This window comes from Schistocerca serialis, chromosome 2 (genome assembly GCF_023864345.2).
Source record: "Schistocerca serialis cubense isolate TAMUIC-IGC-003099 chromosome 2, iqSchSeri2.2, whole genome shotgun sequence".
NCBI lineage: Eukaryota > Metazoa > Arthropoda > Insecta > Orthoptera > Acrididae > Schistocerca > Schistocerca serialis.
Window position 1 is genome coordinate 263,355,448 of NC_064639.1, and position 17,068 is coordinate 263,372,515.

General features: G+C 39.5%; 1 protein-coding gene across 1 annotated transcript in view; it reads left to right on the forward strand.

Annotated features, from left to right (window-relative positions):
* Positions 1–17,068, forward strand: part of LOC126455887 (Down syndrome cell adhesion molecule-like protein Dscam2) — a 225,813-nt gene that overhangs the window by 192,576 nt on the left and 16,169 nt on the right. The window contains exons 15-16 of the mRNA XM_050091647.1: positions 3,212–3,367; positions 7,190–7,329. Of these exons, the coding sequence (XP_049947604.1) occupies positions 3,212–3,367; positions 7,190–7,329 (296 nt within the window). The remainder of the gene's footprint in view (positions 1–3,211; positions 3,368–7,189; positions 7,330–17,068) is intronic.

Here is a 17,068-nt window from a genome sequence, read left to right on the forward strand (position 1 = left end):
AATCATGGGTGACTGGAATTCGAGAGTAGGAAAAGGGAGAGATGGAAACATAGTAGGTGAATATGGATTGGGGTTAAGAAATGAAACAGGAAGCTGCCTGGCAGAATTTTGCACAGAGCATAACTTAATCATAGCTAACACTTGGTTCAAGAAACATAAAAGAAGGTTGTATACATGGAAGAATCCTGGAGATACTAATAGGTATCAAATAGATTTAGGAACCAGGCTTTAAATTGTAAGACATTTCCAGGGGCAGATGTGGACTCTGACCACAATCTATTGGTTATGAACTGTACATTAAAACTGAAGAAACTGCAAAAAGGTGGGAACTTAAGGAGATGGGACCTGGATAAACTGGCTAAACCAGAGGTAGTACAGAGTTTTAGGGGATCATAAGGGAACAATTATCAGGAATGAGGGAAAGAAATACAGTAGTAGAAGAATGGGTAGCTCTGAGGGATGAAGTAGTGAAGGAGCAGAGGATCAAGTAGGTAAAAAGACGAGGGCTAGTAGAAATCCGTCGCTAACACAAGAAATATTGAATTTAATAGATGAATGAAGATAATATAAAATAACAGTAAATGAAACAGGCGAAAAGGAATACAAACGTCTCGAAAATGAGATCGACAGGAAGTGCAAAATGGCTAAGCAGGGATGGTTAGAGGACAAATGTAAGGATGTAGAGGCTTATCTCACTAGGGGCAAGATAGATACTGCCTACAGGAAAATTAAAGAGGCCTTTGGAGAAAAGAGAGCCACCTGTATGAATATCAAGAGCTCTGTTGGAAACCCAGTTTTAAGCAAAGAAGGGAAAGCAGAAAGGTGGAAGGAGTATTAGAGGGTCAATACAAGGGCGATGTACTTAAGGACAATATTATAGAACTGGAAGAGGATGTAGATGAAGCCGGCCGTTGGTGGCCGAGCGGTTCTAGGCGCTACAGTCTGCAACCGCGCAACCGCTACGGTCGCAGGTTCGAATCCTGCCTCGGGAATGGATGTGTGTGATGTCCTTAGGTTGTTAAGTTTAAGTAGTTCTAAGTTCTAGGGGACTGATGGCCTCAGATGTTAAGTCCCATAGTGCTCAGAACCATTTGAACCATTTTTGTAGATGAAGATGATATGGAAGATACGATACTGCGTGAAGAGTTTGACAGAGCACTGAAAGACCTGAGTCGAAACAATGCCCCGGGAGTTGACGACATTCCATTAGAACTACTGACGGCCTTGGGAGAGCCAGTCCTGTCAAAAATCGACCATCTGGTGAGCAAGATGTATGAGACAGGCGAAATACCCTCAGACTTCAAGAAGAATATAATAATTCCAATCCCAAAGAAAGCAGGTGTTGACAGATGTGAAAATTACCGAATTATCAGTCTAATAAGTCCCAGCTGCAAAATACTAACGCGGATTCTTTACAGACGAATGGAAAAACTGGTAGAAGCCGACCTTGGGGAAGATCAGTTTGGATTCTGTAGAAATGTTGAACCACGTGAGGCAATACTGACCTTACGACTTATCTTAGAAGAAAGATTAAGGAAAGGCAAACCTACTTTTCTAGCATTTGTAGACTTAGAGAAAGCTTTTGACAACGTTGACTGCAATACTCTCTTTCAAATTCTAAAGGTGGCAGGGGTAAAATACAGGAAGCGAAAGGCTATTTACAATTTGTACAGAAACCAGATGGCAGTTATAACAGTCGAGGGGCATGAAAGGGAAGCAGTGGTTGGGAAGGGAGTGAGACAGGATTTTAGCATCTCCCCGATGTTATTCAATCTGCATATTGAGCGAGTCGTAAAGGAAACGAAAGAAAACTTTGGTGTAGGTATAAAATCCATGGAGAAGAAATAAAACGTTTGAGGTTCGCCGATGACATTGTAATTCTGTCAGAGACAGCAAAGGACTTGGAAGAGCAGTAGAACGGAATGTACAGTGTCGTGAAAGGAGGATATAAGATGAACATGAACAAAAGCAAAACGAGGATAATGGAATGTAGTCACATTAAGTCTGGTGATGCTGAGGGAGTTAGATTAGGAAATGAGACACTTAAAGTAGTGAAGGAATTTTGCTATTTGTGGAGCAAAATAACTGATGATCGTCGAAGTAGAGAGGATATAAAATGTAGACTGGCAAGGAAAGCGTTTCTGAAGAAGAGAAATTTGTTAGCATCGAGTATAGATTTAAGTGTGAGGAAGTCGTTTCTGAAAGTATTTGTATGGAGTGTAGCCACATATGGAAGTGAAACATGGACGATAAGTAGTTTGGACAAGAAGATAATACAAGCTTTCGAAATGTGGTGCTGCAGAAGAATGCTGAAGAGTAGATGGATACATCACATAACTAATGAGGAGTTTTTGAATGGAATTGGGGAGAAGAGGAGTTTGTGGCACAACTTGAGAAGAAGAAGGGACCGGTTCGTAGGGCATGTTCTGAGGCATCAGGGGATCACAAATTTAGCATTGAAGGGCAGTGTGGAGGGTAAATATCGTAGAGGGAGACCAAGAGATGAATACACTAAGCAGATTCAGAAGGATGTAGGTTGCAGTAAGTACTGGAAGATGAATAAGCTTGCTCATGAAAGAGTAGCATGGAGAACTGCGTCAAACCAGTCTCAGGACTGAAGACCACAACAACAACAACCTCTTACCAACTGTTCGTCTAAAATTGTGAGCCATATGTTCGTGACTATCACAGCGCCATCTATCACTCAGCGGAAAAAGTGGGCCAACTAAACCATTCATATTTCTTTACGTGCTACACGAATATGCACGAAAAAATGGGTGTTCCTATTTAAGGAAAGCGTAGTTGATAACCGTTTGACCTATGGCAGCGTCATCTAGGGGGCAAACCATAGCGCCATTTGGTTTACCCCCTCAAGCTAGACAAGTTTCGGACTTTGTAGGTTTTTCGTCTGAAGCTTATTTCGTGAGATATTTGGCCCCGTAACGATCAATGGACCACCCTGTAATAATGCAAAGAGAGTTATTCGATGGGTAACTGGGATAACGAATGATAATCTCACGCACTAGTTGGACAGAATTTGGCACGATAACTCTCAGGATTTCCGTCCCATTCAGATATTTGCTGCTTGGTGCTTTAATTTTTTTTTTTTTTCATAAGAATGTATTTGAAGCGACAAGCGTGGAACGCTAGTCCCGCACATGCTACGACGTCACTGGTGTCACATTTTTGACGCTCCTGGCATTTCCCACAGACGTGTCGGCTCCCTCGGAGATCTCTACGCAGGACACGAAGCTGGAGGTGACGGGCCTGCTGCGCTTCTGCAACTACAGCCTGGAGGTGCGCGCCTATACCGCTGCCGGCGACGGCGTGCCCAGCGAGCCCGTCTTCTGCAGGACCTGGGAGGACGGTACGCTCCATGTTAGTGCATCCTTTGACGCTAACCTAACACTCGCTACCTAGAGCTAATAACACGTAGGGCGGAACAATAAGCGTGCGATTGGGAAACTGTGACCTTCCTGTATCTTACCTACGCTATCTGAGCAAAAGTGTTCGGACAGCCCTACATAGCGCGCAATTGACCACTGGATGTGGACGCGCCGTCGTAAGAGCGGACGGTGAGAATTGAGTTGTCAGTAGAGAAGCGGTAAGAGACTGTGGACTAGTTACTGAAAGTCACCTGAGTAACAAATCTTTCAGGGACAATCGAACCCTGCTAAATTTGCCAAATTGGAGTGTTGATGAGGTGACCGAAGCGGAAAAGCGAAGAAATAACCAAATCTAAACTATGTCCAGGTATACTATCTGTACTGAGCGTCAGGGACCGTCGAGCAATGATCTCTGTGTTTGTAAAACTTTGCCACTTTTGAGTTCTAAAGTGATATTGGCTTTACACTAGTACAATGACTTTGTGAAGGGTATAGAAAACAATGGGGTAAAATAAATGAGCAGTGTTGTGTCCTGCTTACTCGTCTAATATAGCAATCCGTCTTCAGGCCACAAGTGGCTCATCGGGACCATCCGACCGCCGTGTCGTCATTGGTGGAGGATGCGGATAGGAGGGGCAAGTAGTCAGCACACCGCTGTCCCGGTCGTTATGATGGTTTTCTTTCACCGGAGCCTCTACTATTTGGTCGAGGAGTTCTCAATTGGCATCACGAGGCTGAGTGCGACCTGGAAAATGGCAACAGCGCATGGCGGCCTGGATGGTCACCCATCCAAGTGCCGGCCGCGCCCGACAGCGCTCAAATTCGGTGATCCCACGGGAACCGGTGTATCCACTGCGGCAAGGCCGTTGCCCGTCTAATATAGGGTGCCTGGGAAACCTGCTTTCTCGGATCGCTAAACAACAGCACAAGCCGATCGTATTAATGGATTTTTATTGCAGTTCGATAAATGACGATACTTAATACTGACAGTTTACAGTTGTGTCACAAGCAAATGGCGACAGATAAATAAGAAGTCTCTTGAAATGAAATGACCGTATGGCACCGTTGGCCGGGAGGCCATATTTCTTTCGGCCGCAGAGTGCGAGTCTTATTTGAGTCGACGCCACATTGGGCGTCTTGCGTGCCGGTGATGAGGATGAAATGATGATGAGGACAACAAAGTACCCAGTCCACCGAACCCGCTACATGGGAGGCAAGCACGTAACCACCCAGCTAAGGTGGCGGACAAGTCTCTTCAGTTCGTAATACAAGCGAAACAATGTAGTTCCTGGGTTACTGCGGTAGCGTCCCTAGAACGGCTCGTTTTCATCTGGGCAGTGGCCAGGTGGCGCGGCGCTTATATTCTCTTCGCCTAGATCCCGCTCGCGTCTCGGTCTCCTCCTGCAGAGGGTTAGGTGAGCGTACTATTAGCTGACGTCATCTCACAGACCTCTCTGCTGTAACGTTCTTGACCGACGTGCCCGCGCTTGACGTTACGTCGAAACAAGCGGCTCATCCCAAACTACACATGTCAGTAGTTAATGTTAAGCTAAGCTTGAGGTGGTTCAAACAGCGACGCCAATGGGCAGTGGACTGCTATGAACGAGTGATTTCGGAGTCATCAGTCACGCTATAGACTGTGGCAATCCAATGGAAGGGTTTGGGTTTAAAGAATGCCTGGGGAACGTTACTTGCAATCATCTATAATGCCAACAGTGATTCATAGAGGGGGTGGTTTTACTATGCGCGGGTGTTTGTCGTGGTTAGGGCGTGGCCCCTTTACTGTGCTTAAGAAAAGGCTAAAATAAATGTCAAAGTATACGAATACATATTACAGAAATGTTTACAGCGTACAATAGAAGAGTAGTCCGGTGACGATGATTGTATGTATCAGTATTATAAAATGACTTTTTTTAATAATATGAATATTTATATATGTGTTTGGAGAGAGAGAGAGAGAGAGAGAGACAGATTGATTTTTGATTGAGATTTTTACTTTAAATCGTAACTGCTACCTGAATTTTTGTTGTTGCCTCCTTCAATGATCAGCTTCTGCACCAGTTGGTGACATATTACAATTCGGAGGAAGTTATTGTTCTTTAAAGTTTAAAATACGACTCTGTTAGTTACTTGGCCGTATTGCGGATAGTTTTGAGCCCACGTTTTCGTAGCTTTTCTTACCTAAGGGATCACTGTTGTAAGTAAATAAGATCAAACGGCAATCTGCTTTTCGTGAGAAAAGAAGATTGCTTAACACACAAACTTCCTTCAAACTACACGTCCTGCTACATCATAATTGGTCAGTGGGGTTCAGCACCATACTATTGTACAACAACATAATCCAGTTATTGTAATTAAGAAATAATGAGAGGTTGTTACTTATTGAATGAAAACTATAGAGAATGCATTTTTTCCTTTATTTTAGTGAACTTTGTACACTTACAATTCTGTGGATTGATAGACGCCGACGTCAATGAAGTTCACCTGCTTCTCCAAAAACCAGATATTTCTGTTCGTCACTTCCAGAAAATTTGTATACATAAATGTTTGGCAACTCTTACAACTACGGTTTTATCACTAAAATATCAATTTTCAGTAAAAATGTAACAATACGTTCTGAGCGACGACCTAGCAACACAAGGTACAGATTAACAGTTCTCTTCTTTTTTTCATAAATCAAATGTCTGTTTTTTACAGTCCATACTCAAAGATTCACAGCTACTATCGTTGCAGGGAATGCGCGCTAAAGAGTTTGTTGCTGTCCAGCTGCGCTTCATTTCAAGTACTTTTTCAATTACATTTACATTTACGGTATTTACATACATTACTGAGCTTCTCAGAATAAAATCAGACACAAATTAGTTTAAAAAAAGGGGCAGTGAGGCTCACACAACATTAAATTGCGACGCACCCTGCCATATTCTAGCATCTGTGAGGGCAAGTTTTGTGGACAACAACATTCACGAAATGGACTTGCCTCCACAGACTCCCAACCTGAACGCAGCTGAACACCACTGGGATAAGTTAGAATGTCAATTCCGCTCTAGGCACCAGCGTCCAACATCACTATTTAAATTGCTTGTTATAGCGGAAACGATTACTGACGTGCTGCCCGATGCCCAAGGAATCGAGCAGTCAATGTTTGTTGGCCAGAGTACTATGAGATCGGGTCCAGTAGAGGAAGTAACCATCTACAGGTTAAATTCACCAAAATAAATGAAAAAAAGCGGAACATATTCTTTAGTTCTGATAGTAGTATTAGTAGTTGGGTAACTGGTTAAGTGTTTTATTGTAGTTCCGTAGTAATAGAAGTAATTATTGCATTAAAATGTTAGGTACCAGATATAAATTGTCAATTTATAAGTTTATTAGAGTACAGGAAAATGTGATTTATGTGACCTATTTGAACTTTTCTGGTAATAGGCTGTAATTGTGAAGTATAAAAATAAAATCACTACCTTCCCTGGTTTCGGCTTCTGAGGTAGCATGGGATGCTATTCCTCCGCAGAAATTCAGACAACTCACTGATGTTATGCTATCAGAGTTCAAGCCACTGTAAGGTCGAAAGGTGGGCACATACCGTACCAATGTCTGTTAATACACTATATGTCTGGATACCACTGATCAGATAGAGTATTTATTCAGAAGGTGACTTGATTAAAGCAGCCCTGTCCTTCGATATGGCGACTTTTGATTAATGCAGTCCTGCCCATTGATATCGTTTTACTGTGAAGAAAAAAAGATATGCATTAATTTTCGTATCATTAACTATAGAATGTAATAAATCCTTTCTTTTCCTGCAGTTCCTAGTCCACCAGACGACATTAAAGCGGTTGTAATGGACACTAGGACAATCCTTCTTTCATGGAAACCGCCGACATTTCCGAATGGGGTTATTAGAAAGTACAAGATATACATTCGGTCACTTGATGGAGCCGCTTTGGTGAGTAGTACGTTCCCACATTGGGGCATCAGGACCCACTTTTTATACTCATAAATTTTATTCCTGTAGAAGCATTTGTACTGTGTTCCTATTTTAATCACAAGTTTGAAAAGTCGTACTACACATGTTTGTCAAACGTTTTACAATTCAACACATCACTGCTGTTGCTTTGTGCCTATCTTTTAGGAAGTTTATTTGTTCAGTCTCTCATTAGACTGTTTCTTCTTATTTAGTGTGATAATTTGTGTATGTGCGTATTTATGCAATGTCTTGCCATGACGCCATTTCACGTAAACATCCCACACACACTATTGTATTATATTGGTAACTTGCTGCAGCAGTTAAATATGTGAAAAAAAATCATTTTTACCGCCAACGTCTGTGTAAATGTGTACAACTGATGGCTATAAAAATGCTTTTCTTCAAATTCCACATACAGTCCAGTAACTTTTTCGTCAGAAATAAAGTAGCCCTGGGGCTGTATCATCCTCTTGGAGGATCTAATCGTTTCTTTTAAACATACCAGAATTTTTGCTACCAAGATCTTTTTATTTTCTCTATGGCCAGTTGTGAAAAAGTCTAGCTGTTATATCCGAATCCGCGATACACCAGGAGAAAAACACTAATATGATAATCTGTGTAACTTGGCAACCACTAAACAAGAGGAAAAACATAATGACCAGAGCACAATATTATTTTACATACCTTCTGGAAATAATATTACTGTCCATGAATTGCACAATCATAACGAGACCGCACGCCATTTGTGAAACACAAGTCCCACAATACATATAACATGGTAAACAAGAAATCCATAGCACTAAAAATGTGCCCCGGATTCGATGCTAGTTCGTCAGTGGAGACGTGATAGCTAAGATTCATCAGGATGCCCGAGCGGGCATGCAGCGGAAGTGTCGATGGGCTGTTACGCGCCTTGTCAACAGGTCGCGTAAGTGAGCCATTACGTCGATTATTAAATATTCATTGAAATACAACATTATACTCGCTATAGAAATAATGGAAAAATTATCTATCGGTCTCAGCGTATGCAACCATTAGCCTTTACATTATTTCTCAACATAGGGCCCCGCTGACAGTCACAGTGAATGCACGTCACATGGAAAACTGCTATCGCTTTAAATCGAAGGGATTATTTGAATCACTGGGCATCAATGGAATTCGAGAAGGGAATACATCTTCACCTGCCGCATCCGAAAAAATCAGGCTGTAGGCTTCCGGTTTTAATTTTCGTGAATACACACCAACTTCAGTCCAGAAGTTTAGTAGTAACAACTACATCACTGATTACTCTTTGATGCCTTTTTAAATTAAAAAATAAAGTAATATATCTCTAATGCATAATGTACGTAACGTGTAACAGTAAAATATATACTTTTATCATTTCAATACACTTGATTCTCTGCTAGAAATACTTTCACTCTAAAAATAAGCCATCTGAAAAAATGATTAGTTGCGCCATCTGTTGTTATATTTTTCCGATAAGTATCTCATTGTTTCAACTCCGTTTTCACTGTTAAAAATAGGGCTGTGTCTGAGCACATCGAAAACTGTTCGTATAGTTTACGTCGCCGTTCGAGAAATCTCAAACTCTGTTCGATGTTTTGACTAGCAAGCGATGTAGTAACTTTTGTTGGTACTATATCTTCGACCTGACTACGTATTTTAATATTAAAAAAGTGTGAAACATGGACTAATTAACTTCTAGGCAGGGCTGTTGCAATGTGTTCCACGAGAATTGGAAAATGACACCTCCTCTGTTTTATTACCATCATTCTCTCCGATATCACCCCTCCCCTCCACCACCAACACCATCCGACGGCACAACAATACAGATCTACTATTATATTTTTAATCATTAAACTAAGGTTACCATATGTCCTCATTTTCTTGATATGAAGTTTTCATGCTCTGTCCTCAGTTCCTCTTAGACTGATTAAGGACGAAAAATGTTCTCAATTTCTTGTTTCTTGTCCCCGATTTTGGGAATTTCCCAAAATAATTGAACATTTTCAACTAGATATCAAATGAATATACCGGTGCAACCAAATTTGGCATGAATGATTTAAATTTTTTAATAGTAGGAAAATAAATGTGTGGAACTACTTTCTAGTGTGAAGAATTCTTCCTTGAATTCAGAAATTTTGCTATTCTCGTGGGAGACGTGCCGAAGCATCAAACTATGTCATGTGGATAATCTTGGTGTTGTTTCATTTCTTTTTTAACTGAAATATTTAAATGACGAATAAATGTCATCCATTTCAGCGTCTACTCTCTTGCGTTTAAATAAGTAAATAGTGCATTATTTGCATTTAACGTAGACGCTACAGTGGTGCAGTGGTCGAAGCGTTTGTCTTCTAATCATTCGTCCGAGATTAGTCCGGGTTCGAATCCCAGTGAGGCATGGATGTTTTGTGTGCCTAAAGTTGATCAGTAGAGACAAAAACAAAAAGATGTACTGAGGGGGGTGTGGTATCAAATCGCAATATGTTCGCAACCCAGCGCACGTGCTTTGGTACAGTGCTCAACAGATGTCATGTTTGTTTCCGTTTCGTGCTCAGTAGTGGTTCCTTTAGTTTTGAGGTAGTGGTGACCATGTGTTTACTTTCTTAAAAGTAAGTAACTACATATTACGTAACTGTTCCGTACTCTTTACAAAACAATTCGGCGTTTTAAGTCATTTTTCAGTTGTTATCCCCATTTGCTCAATATTTTTGCTGTCTCATTTGAAATTAATTTTTCCGCCCTTTGCCACTCGTAAATTTTGTCGCCCTGTACGGCCGCCTAGTTTTGCGTAATGGTAGAAATGGCCATGCTTCTATGGTATATGTTGCATGTAACAACGGCAACTGATCAACAAATAAGAGTCTGCAATTATGTTTCTGTCAAACTCTCCAGCTTTCGCTTGTCCCGGTATATAGTGAAGTTTCATGACGCGCATTGCCACTGCAATTTATTCACATCATGGCGATTACAGTCACATTGCCACGATATATTTCCTTTGTTAGGCATTTAATTTTTCAATACTTTTCTTCATTGCTTCACCTGAATGTGCAAATTTGAAGTAAATCTTCCAAGAACTTTTAAGTAAATTGGTCAAATACATTTCGAAATGTCTGGTAACAGTGTTCCTCCTTTTATATATTTCATATATATACTTACATATAGTGCATATTAAAAATATATGCTGCCAAAATATAAGACGCAAATCGGCTAATAATTTTTAGAGGTTTTTGGTGACTTTCAAATTTATATGTTTCGTACATATATGTTTCAAATGAGATTGCGAAGTCTTATCTTCAAGGAAAAGTGTGCAAAGTTTCATCAAGATCGGAATAAAACTGTAGTTTCGTATGAATTACTTACAAATGAAGTGACACTTTTCGTTATATATATACCGACTTACACTATTCGTTATATATATACCGACTAACACATGCAAATGTATTATCTTGTTCAAGGCTACAATAGATACATAGTTCCTACACTTAGAGGGTCATCCACAAAACTAAACTGATGGCACTGTCATGCAAACATACTAAATATATTGTTAGAAACAGTTGGCTATAGAGGTACTACCAGGGCAGACAACCTTTGAATGACAGATTCAACACTGAAACAATCATGGAAAAGTAAGATTGGCAGTAAAAATAAAAGATAAAATATCATTTGGCGTACTCCAAATGTGTGAGTGGCTAGTATGAAGCACCTATCAGTAGGATACTATAGATAGGAGAGGGCTCTTATTGTGACATATGACGTACCAAATATAACAAGGCATACTTAACAAATAGTTTTAAAGGTAGGTTTTTCATGCTAGATGGCTGATGCTATGTTTTCATCTCGTAAAATAATAGTATTCATATCTTCATGTGCATAACAGTCTTCTTCATAACTATGAGCAACACATTCACTTAGGAAACAGTTAAGTAATTTTTAGGTTGGCCAACTTAAGAATCTATATTGTATTGTAGCTTTCTGAGCATAGTGATCCTGTATTTTATAAACAGAAGACTTTTAGGTGTCACCTAACCCCACATAGCTGACCCACCTATGCTACTCATATATGGTAGATTCTGACTTAAAATAAAACAGTGTTTAAAGATTAAAAAGTTTTTTATAAAAAAATTTAAACAGTGCGTAGCCACCCATGCTCACATTATAGCATTGGTAGTACCAATGCTTGTAGAGTACCTTACCCAACCAGCCCTCTAGTCCCATCACCTGTAATACTATGTGAAAGGTCATCCAAACATTGTGTCATGGCTGTTACCCTCTTTTATTTACATTATTGGAAAAATATACTGTTAGTTTTCTATAATGCTCTTTAGTAAAACATTTACTCAATGCCTTTGTATTTTTCGTCAAAAAGTCTTATTAGGTAGAACATAATACTCTTCTCAATTATTTTAGCACCATTATCCAACGTTGGCTCAATGATTACAGGGATATCTCCATAGATAAATTACTCATATTTTTCTGTAGTGCACTGTTAGTATAATTGTTCCTGAATGTCTCTGTATTCTCTGCCAAAGTGTCTTATGAGATAAAATACAATAATTTTTTCATGTATTTTAGGACTATACTACCCAATGGTGAAAAATGATTACATCTACTTTTCTCTATTGTTGGTCATTTTTAGAGGTTTACCGATGGGTACTTAATGTAGTCCACCAATAGGTTAGTATATATGATGCAATTTCTTTTCTTTTTTAGTACTGCTGCTTATTGTTGTGTATTAATGGCAGTGGACCAAACTTGTTGTCCAGTCTAGTGTAACAAGGTTGTCATTCCTTATCTCCTGCATTAATCCAGGGGGGCACACCCCTATACCCGACTTTCATAATAAGTACATCTGTATGTTGGCTGCTCTGATAATCCAAGGCAGCTTCCATACACCTAATAGTCGTAACTGATTGTGGTTTTACAATGGATATGAGACTAACATATGAAAATGTCCACCTACCTTTTCTGCTACTTGTTCAGTATAATTTTGTTACATTTCTTGGGCCATATGTCGCAATAAGTGCCCTCTGATATCTATATTATTCTACTCATAAGTGCTTCATAGTAACAGCTCATAGTTTTGGAGTATGTTGCATGTCTTTTACTTTTACTGTCAATTTAATTTTTCTCAGAATATTTCAGGGTTGGAGCTGTAATCCTAAAGTTGTCTGGTCTGCAAGTATCTCCTTAGCCAACTGTTTCTGGCATTACACGTCTTCGATTTAGTTTCGTGGATTATCGTTGAAGTGTAGGAACCGTATCTGTATATATTGCTACCTTCAACAAGATAATTCATCTGCATGTGTAAATATGCTGTGGATGTCGTAGTTTACGGCATAACTCTATCGGCGATTCAGGTGAACCAACATTCATTGCCCTGCTTTGCAAAATAACGTAAATGATTATGGTTGTATGTAGACGCTAATTTTTGCATTTGTAATAACCATTCCTCTGGCAATGTTTCTAGCGAGTACAATATTGAATTTCATTGAATGTTTAACAATCGACGTAATGGCTCACTTCCGCCACCTGTTGACCAGGCGCGTAACAGCCCATCGACACTTCCGCTGCACGCCCGCTCAGTCTTTCGTGAGGGACCCTTGCTATAACGGTCCCACGGACGAACTCGCCTCGACTCCAGGGCTCACTGATGGTCCTTTGGAATATTTATTTGCCTTTTTATATATCTGGTAAGCTCATGCGGTGCTTTTGTTTTAATATTGACGTGTTTGTTAGTTATTGTGCAATTCACGCACAGTAATATTATTTCCAAAAGGTTTGTAAAACAATATTGTGATCTGGTTGTCATGTATTTTCACTTATGTACTGGTCGTCAAGTTATGCACAGCTTGTCATAGTAACTTTTTCTCCTGGTTTACTGTAGACCTGAAGATGACAGTCAGAGTTTGTCACAACCGGTCACTGAAAAACAAAAAGATCTCTACACGCGATCTTGGCAGCTGAAATTGTTACCATTCTATAAAACTAATGTCAGAATATCGACATTTAATTTTGGTTTAACTGCGGGAACCTTAATCTGATTATTACATTACGAGCCATTTAAGAATTCCGTAGTCTGTTTGAAATGGCTTCAGGGCGTTATGTGTTGCCATTCGATTACTTGTCCCTGGATTAACGACGTCAAGGACATACACGTGTCTACATTGCGTTGCATGTAGAATTTATGCAATATATTTTCGATAAGTCTTCAGGTATAGGTGGTAATGTAATCACTTCCGAAGCAATAATGCACCTGACGGCGCAACGTTTAACAGTGACTGACGTGAAGCATATCACCGAATTTGGAAACCAGAGAACCATACATCTAAATGAAACCGTAATATTTTGATAGAGGATAAGAGTAACGATGCATCAGAAGAATATGAGAATGGAATTACTATTCTCTTCTTCACGTCATATTCAAAGGAAAATCACCTTTACTTAATGTAAAATATCTAAGCTCATTGTTATAAGAAGAGAAATAGTGTTTTCCACTTGTTTGTAGATTACCGGACTGTCGCAGAATCATGTTTGTGAACAGGCGATATAGGGAGATAAAAGATCAGTTATTCGCAGTTAACCCTACTGCATTATGGAATACTTTGTACGTTTCTGTTTTATGCACTAAAACGTGCAACTACAGTATTGTACTTCACTAAAGCGCTGATAACTCATTTAAACTGCTCAGAAAATGTCATAAAAATTGTAATAATAATTGTTGGACTTTAATCCGAATAAGTATTATTAAAAGTAGGCTCTTTCTTATAAGTCTTATTACTGGTTTGAAGCGACCCCCCACTAATTACTCTCTGATGCCTATCTCTTCACCTCAGAGTAGCACTTGCAATCATGTCCTGAGTTATTTGCTGGATGTATTCTAGTATCTGCCTTCCACTACAGTTTTTACCCACTACAGCTCCCTGTACTACCATGGAAGTAATTACCTGATGACTTAACACGTGTACTGTCATTCTGTCCCTTCTTTTTGTGTTTTCCGTATGTTCCTTTCTTCGGAGATTCTGCGGAGGAGCTCCTTGTCCTTATCAAGTTAGTTACTGTAAGCGTAGTTACTTATGTCTGTGAGCAACTCTGACCAGTCCGTATGAAATCAGTTTGAGCGAGAGCGATATCAATCGCTTAGCCCACCGTATAACCCTCTGTATCACAGTCATAAAGCAGGCAACGCCATTAGACGTCATTAATATCTTTCGCTCACGAACCAAAAGGTGATTGTTTTCTGTTGGGAGTGCACTATTTTGAAAACCACCTCAGCTTACGGAAACGTTCTTATTTCTTAACACAAAATGCCAGAACGAATTTATACACCGCCTGCATGTCTGCAAACGTTCGCCGATGACATGTAATTCTTTCAGAGACAGCAAAGGACTTGGAAGGGCAGTTGAACGGAATGGATAGTGTCTTGAAAGGAGGATATAAGATGAACATCAACAAAAGCAAAACGAGGATAATGGAATGTAGTAGAATTAAGTCAGGAGATGCTGAGGGAATTAGATTAGGAAATGAGACACTTAAAGTAGTAAAGGAGTTTTACTATTTGGGGAGCAAAATAACTGATGATGGCCGAAGTAGATAGGATATAAAATGTAGACTGGCCACGGCAATGAATACATTTCTGAAGAAGACAAATTTGTTAACATCGAGTATAGATTTAAGTGTCAGGAAGTCGTTTCTGAAAGTATTTGTATGGAGTGTAGCCATGTATGGAAGTGAAGAATTTTTTTCTGAAAACTTAACAAGTTCTGAACTATGAATATTCTGCCGTGTTAAGCTACAATATTTAAAACCAGTTTGTTTTACTAGTTTTGAATTATGACAGCGAAAAATAGCATTGTTATGACAGTATTATTGAATATTTGAACGCTGTTCATGGAGACAATGGAATGGTGCATGCTGGCACTTGCTAGAAGAAACAAGCAAACGACCAAATGTATTTAGAACCAGACTGTAGGGATCACAAAATTACCACTATAACGAAATGGAGATGAGCGAGACACGTAGCCAAGTGGATGGATGTTAGGTGAACCATAGAAGTTCCTTCAAGGATTAGAAAAAGTTACGGAAGGCCGAGTATCCCAATAGGAGAAGGGTGGATGACATTAGTACACTTGGGAAGAAAATGCTAATTCTCGTAGGTGGATTTGGCACTGCATGGAAGCCTGGTGGATATTAAATATTTCATGATTGTTATGTTAAACGATAATGAACTCTTTTGAAACTGCTATCTGGTTTTGAACTCGTTTGATGCCTCTTTGCGTTACTGTATCATTTAAAACCATTATCTGGCTTCAAATGTGTCTGATGACAGCCCGTATTATTATACCTTATTATTTCTGACAGGGTTCATTCCTTTTCTCTTTGTATATCAATGATATTTCATCTGTGCTTCACTCTGGTAACTACAATTAGTATGCAGGTGACGTCTAGTTGTACCTAAGTGCCTGCCTATGAACATTGCTGCTGCCTTTGCTCAGAATCACGATAACTGCAAAATCGGGGTCTTGAAGTAAACCCTAAGAAGTCACAGGTCATCCTCATACCAAAACCAATGTTGTCAAGCGACATTACTGTGCCAGATTTCTTCCAATACTTCTCAAGCCTACTCCACTGCCTACCCTAAAAATAATAATTTCGGTTCAGCATTCAATGTAGGAAGAACAAATTTTGCACCACGCAGGAAATCTCTGTGTTGCCTAAAAAATTCATAAAATTAGAAAATTTTTTACATCTCAAATTAAAATAAATTTTAGTCCAGCCAACTACTTACAACTGTGGTATAGTTCAGCAGGACACAAATGATAAAAGTTCAGAATCGAGCAAATGATGAACGCTTGAATAAAACACATGTACGGCATTAGGTTGTTCGGCCATAACAGTCCTTCCTATGTTCACTTAGGTTGGACGCAACAGGATAGGTTGTGTCATTTTCAAACAGTCTATTCACTCCGTCAGCTTTTTACTCTTTGGTGTCCTCAGTACCGCTCTTCTCCTATCAGATACTTACGATCATTCCATAACTGCAATATCTGAGGGGTTGCGTCCAGCGCTTCGGCTGTATCTTTGCGTAACACAATTTTTTGCTTCTATCTGTTTCTCCATTCCAGCAACACGTCCATGGAAAAAATTACCTTGTAACATGCGTCATATCCACAACCATTGCATCAAGAGGAGATGAAAGCTTTATCTTTTAACCTCGGCATAGCTACACATTCGGCAAAACCTAGTACTTTTTCATTCTGTCCAACAGAAACTAGTATCTCGGGTCCAGTTACATATGCTTTCCTCGTCCTTCATTACTTCTGTTTTCTTCTTTCCATCACCTCTGCTAATCTTAACCAATCATTTCTTACTCTACCTCTAAGCAGTCATTTCCTTGTGCTGTGTTGTCATATGTTACTGTGAGATGTCACTCCTCCTTAATGTGAGTAAGACTGATGTTTCTTAGAGTCTGAATATTCATTACAGTACTATATATGTATTATTGTTATTATTTTTATTTATATCAATATTTTTGTATAATTACATACTGCTCATATACCACACAAATTCTAATATGTATTCACTTAAGAAGACTGATTAGATGTTGGAGAAGACCTGAACTTCCTAATCTTCTGTGTTAAGTAATTGCAGAAATAAATAATATCTTCATCTGCAAAAAGCGTCTTCCCCTGCCCTCACAATTTATTCACTCCACTGC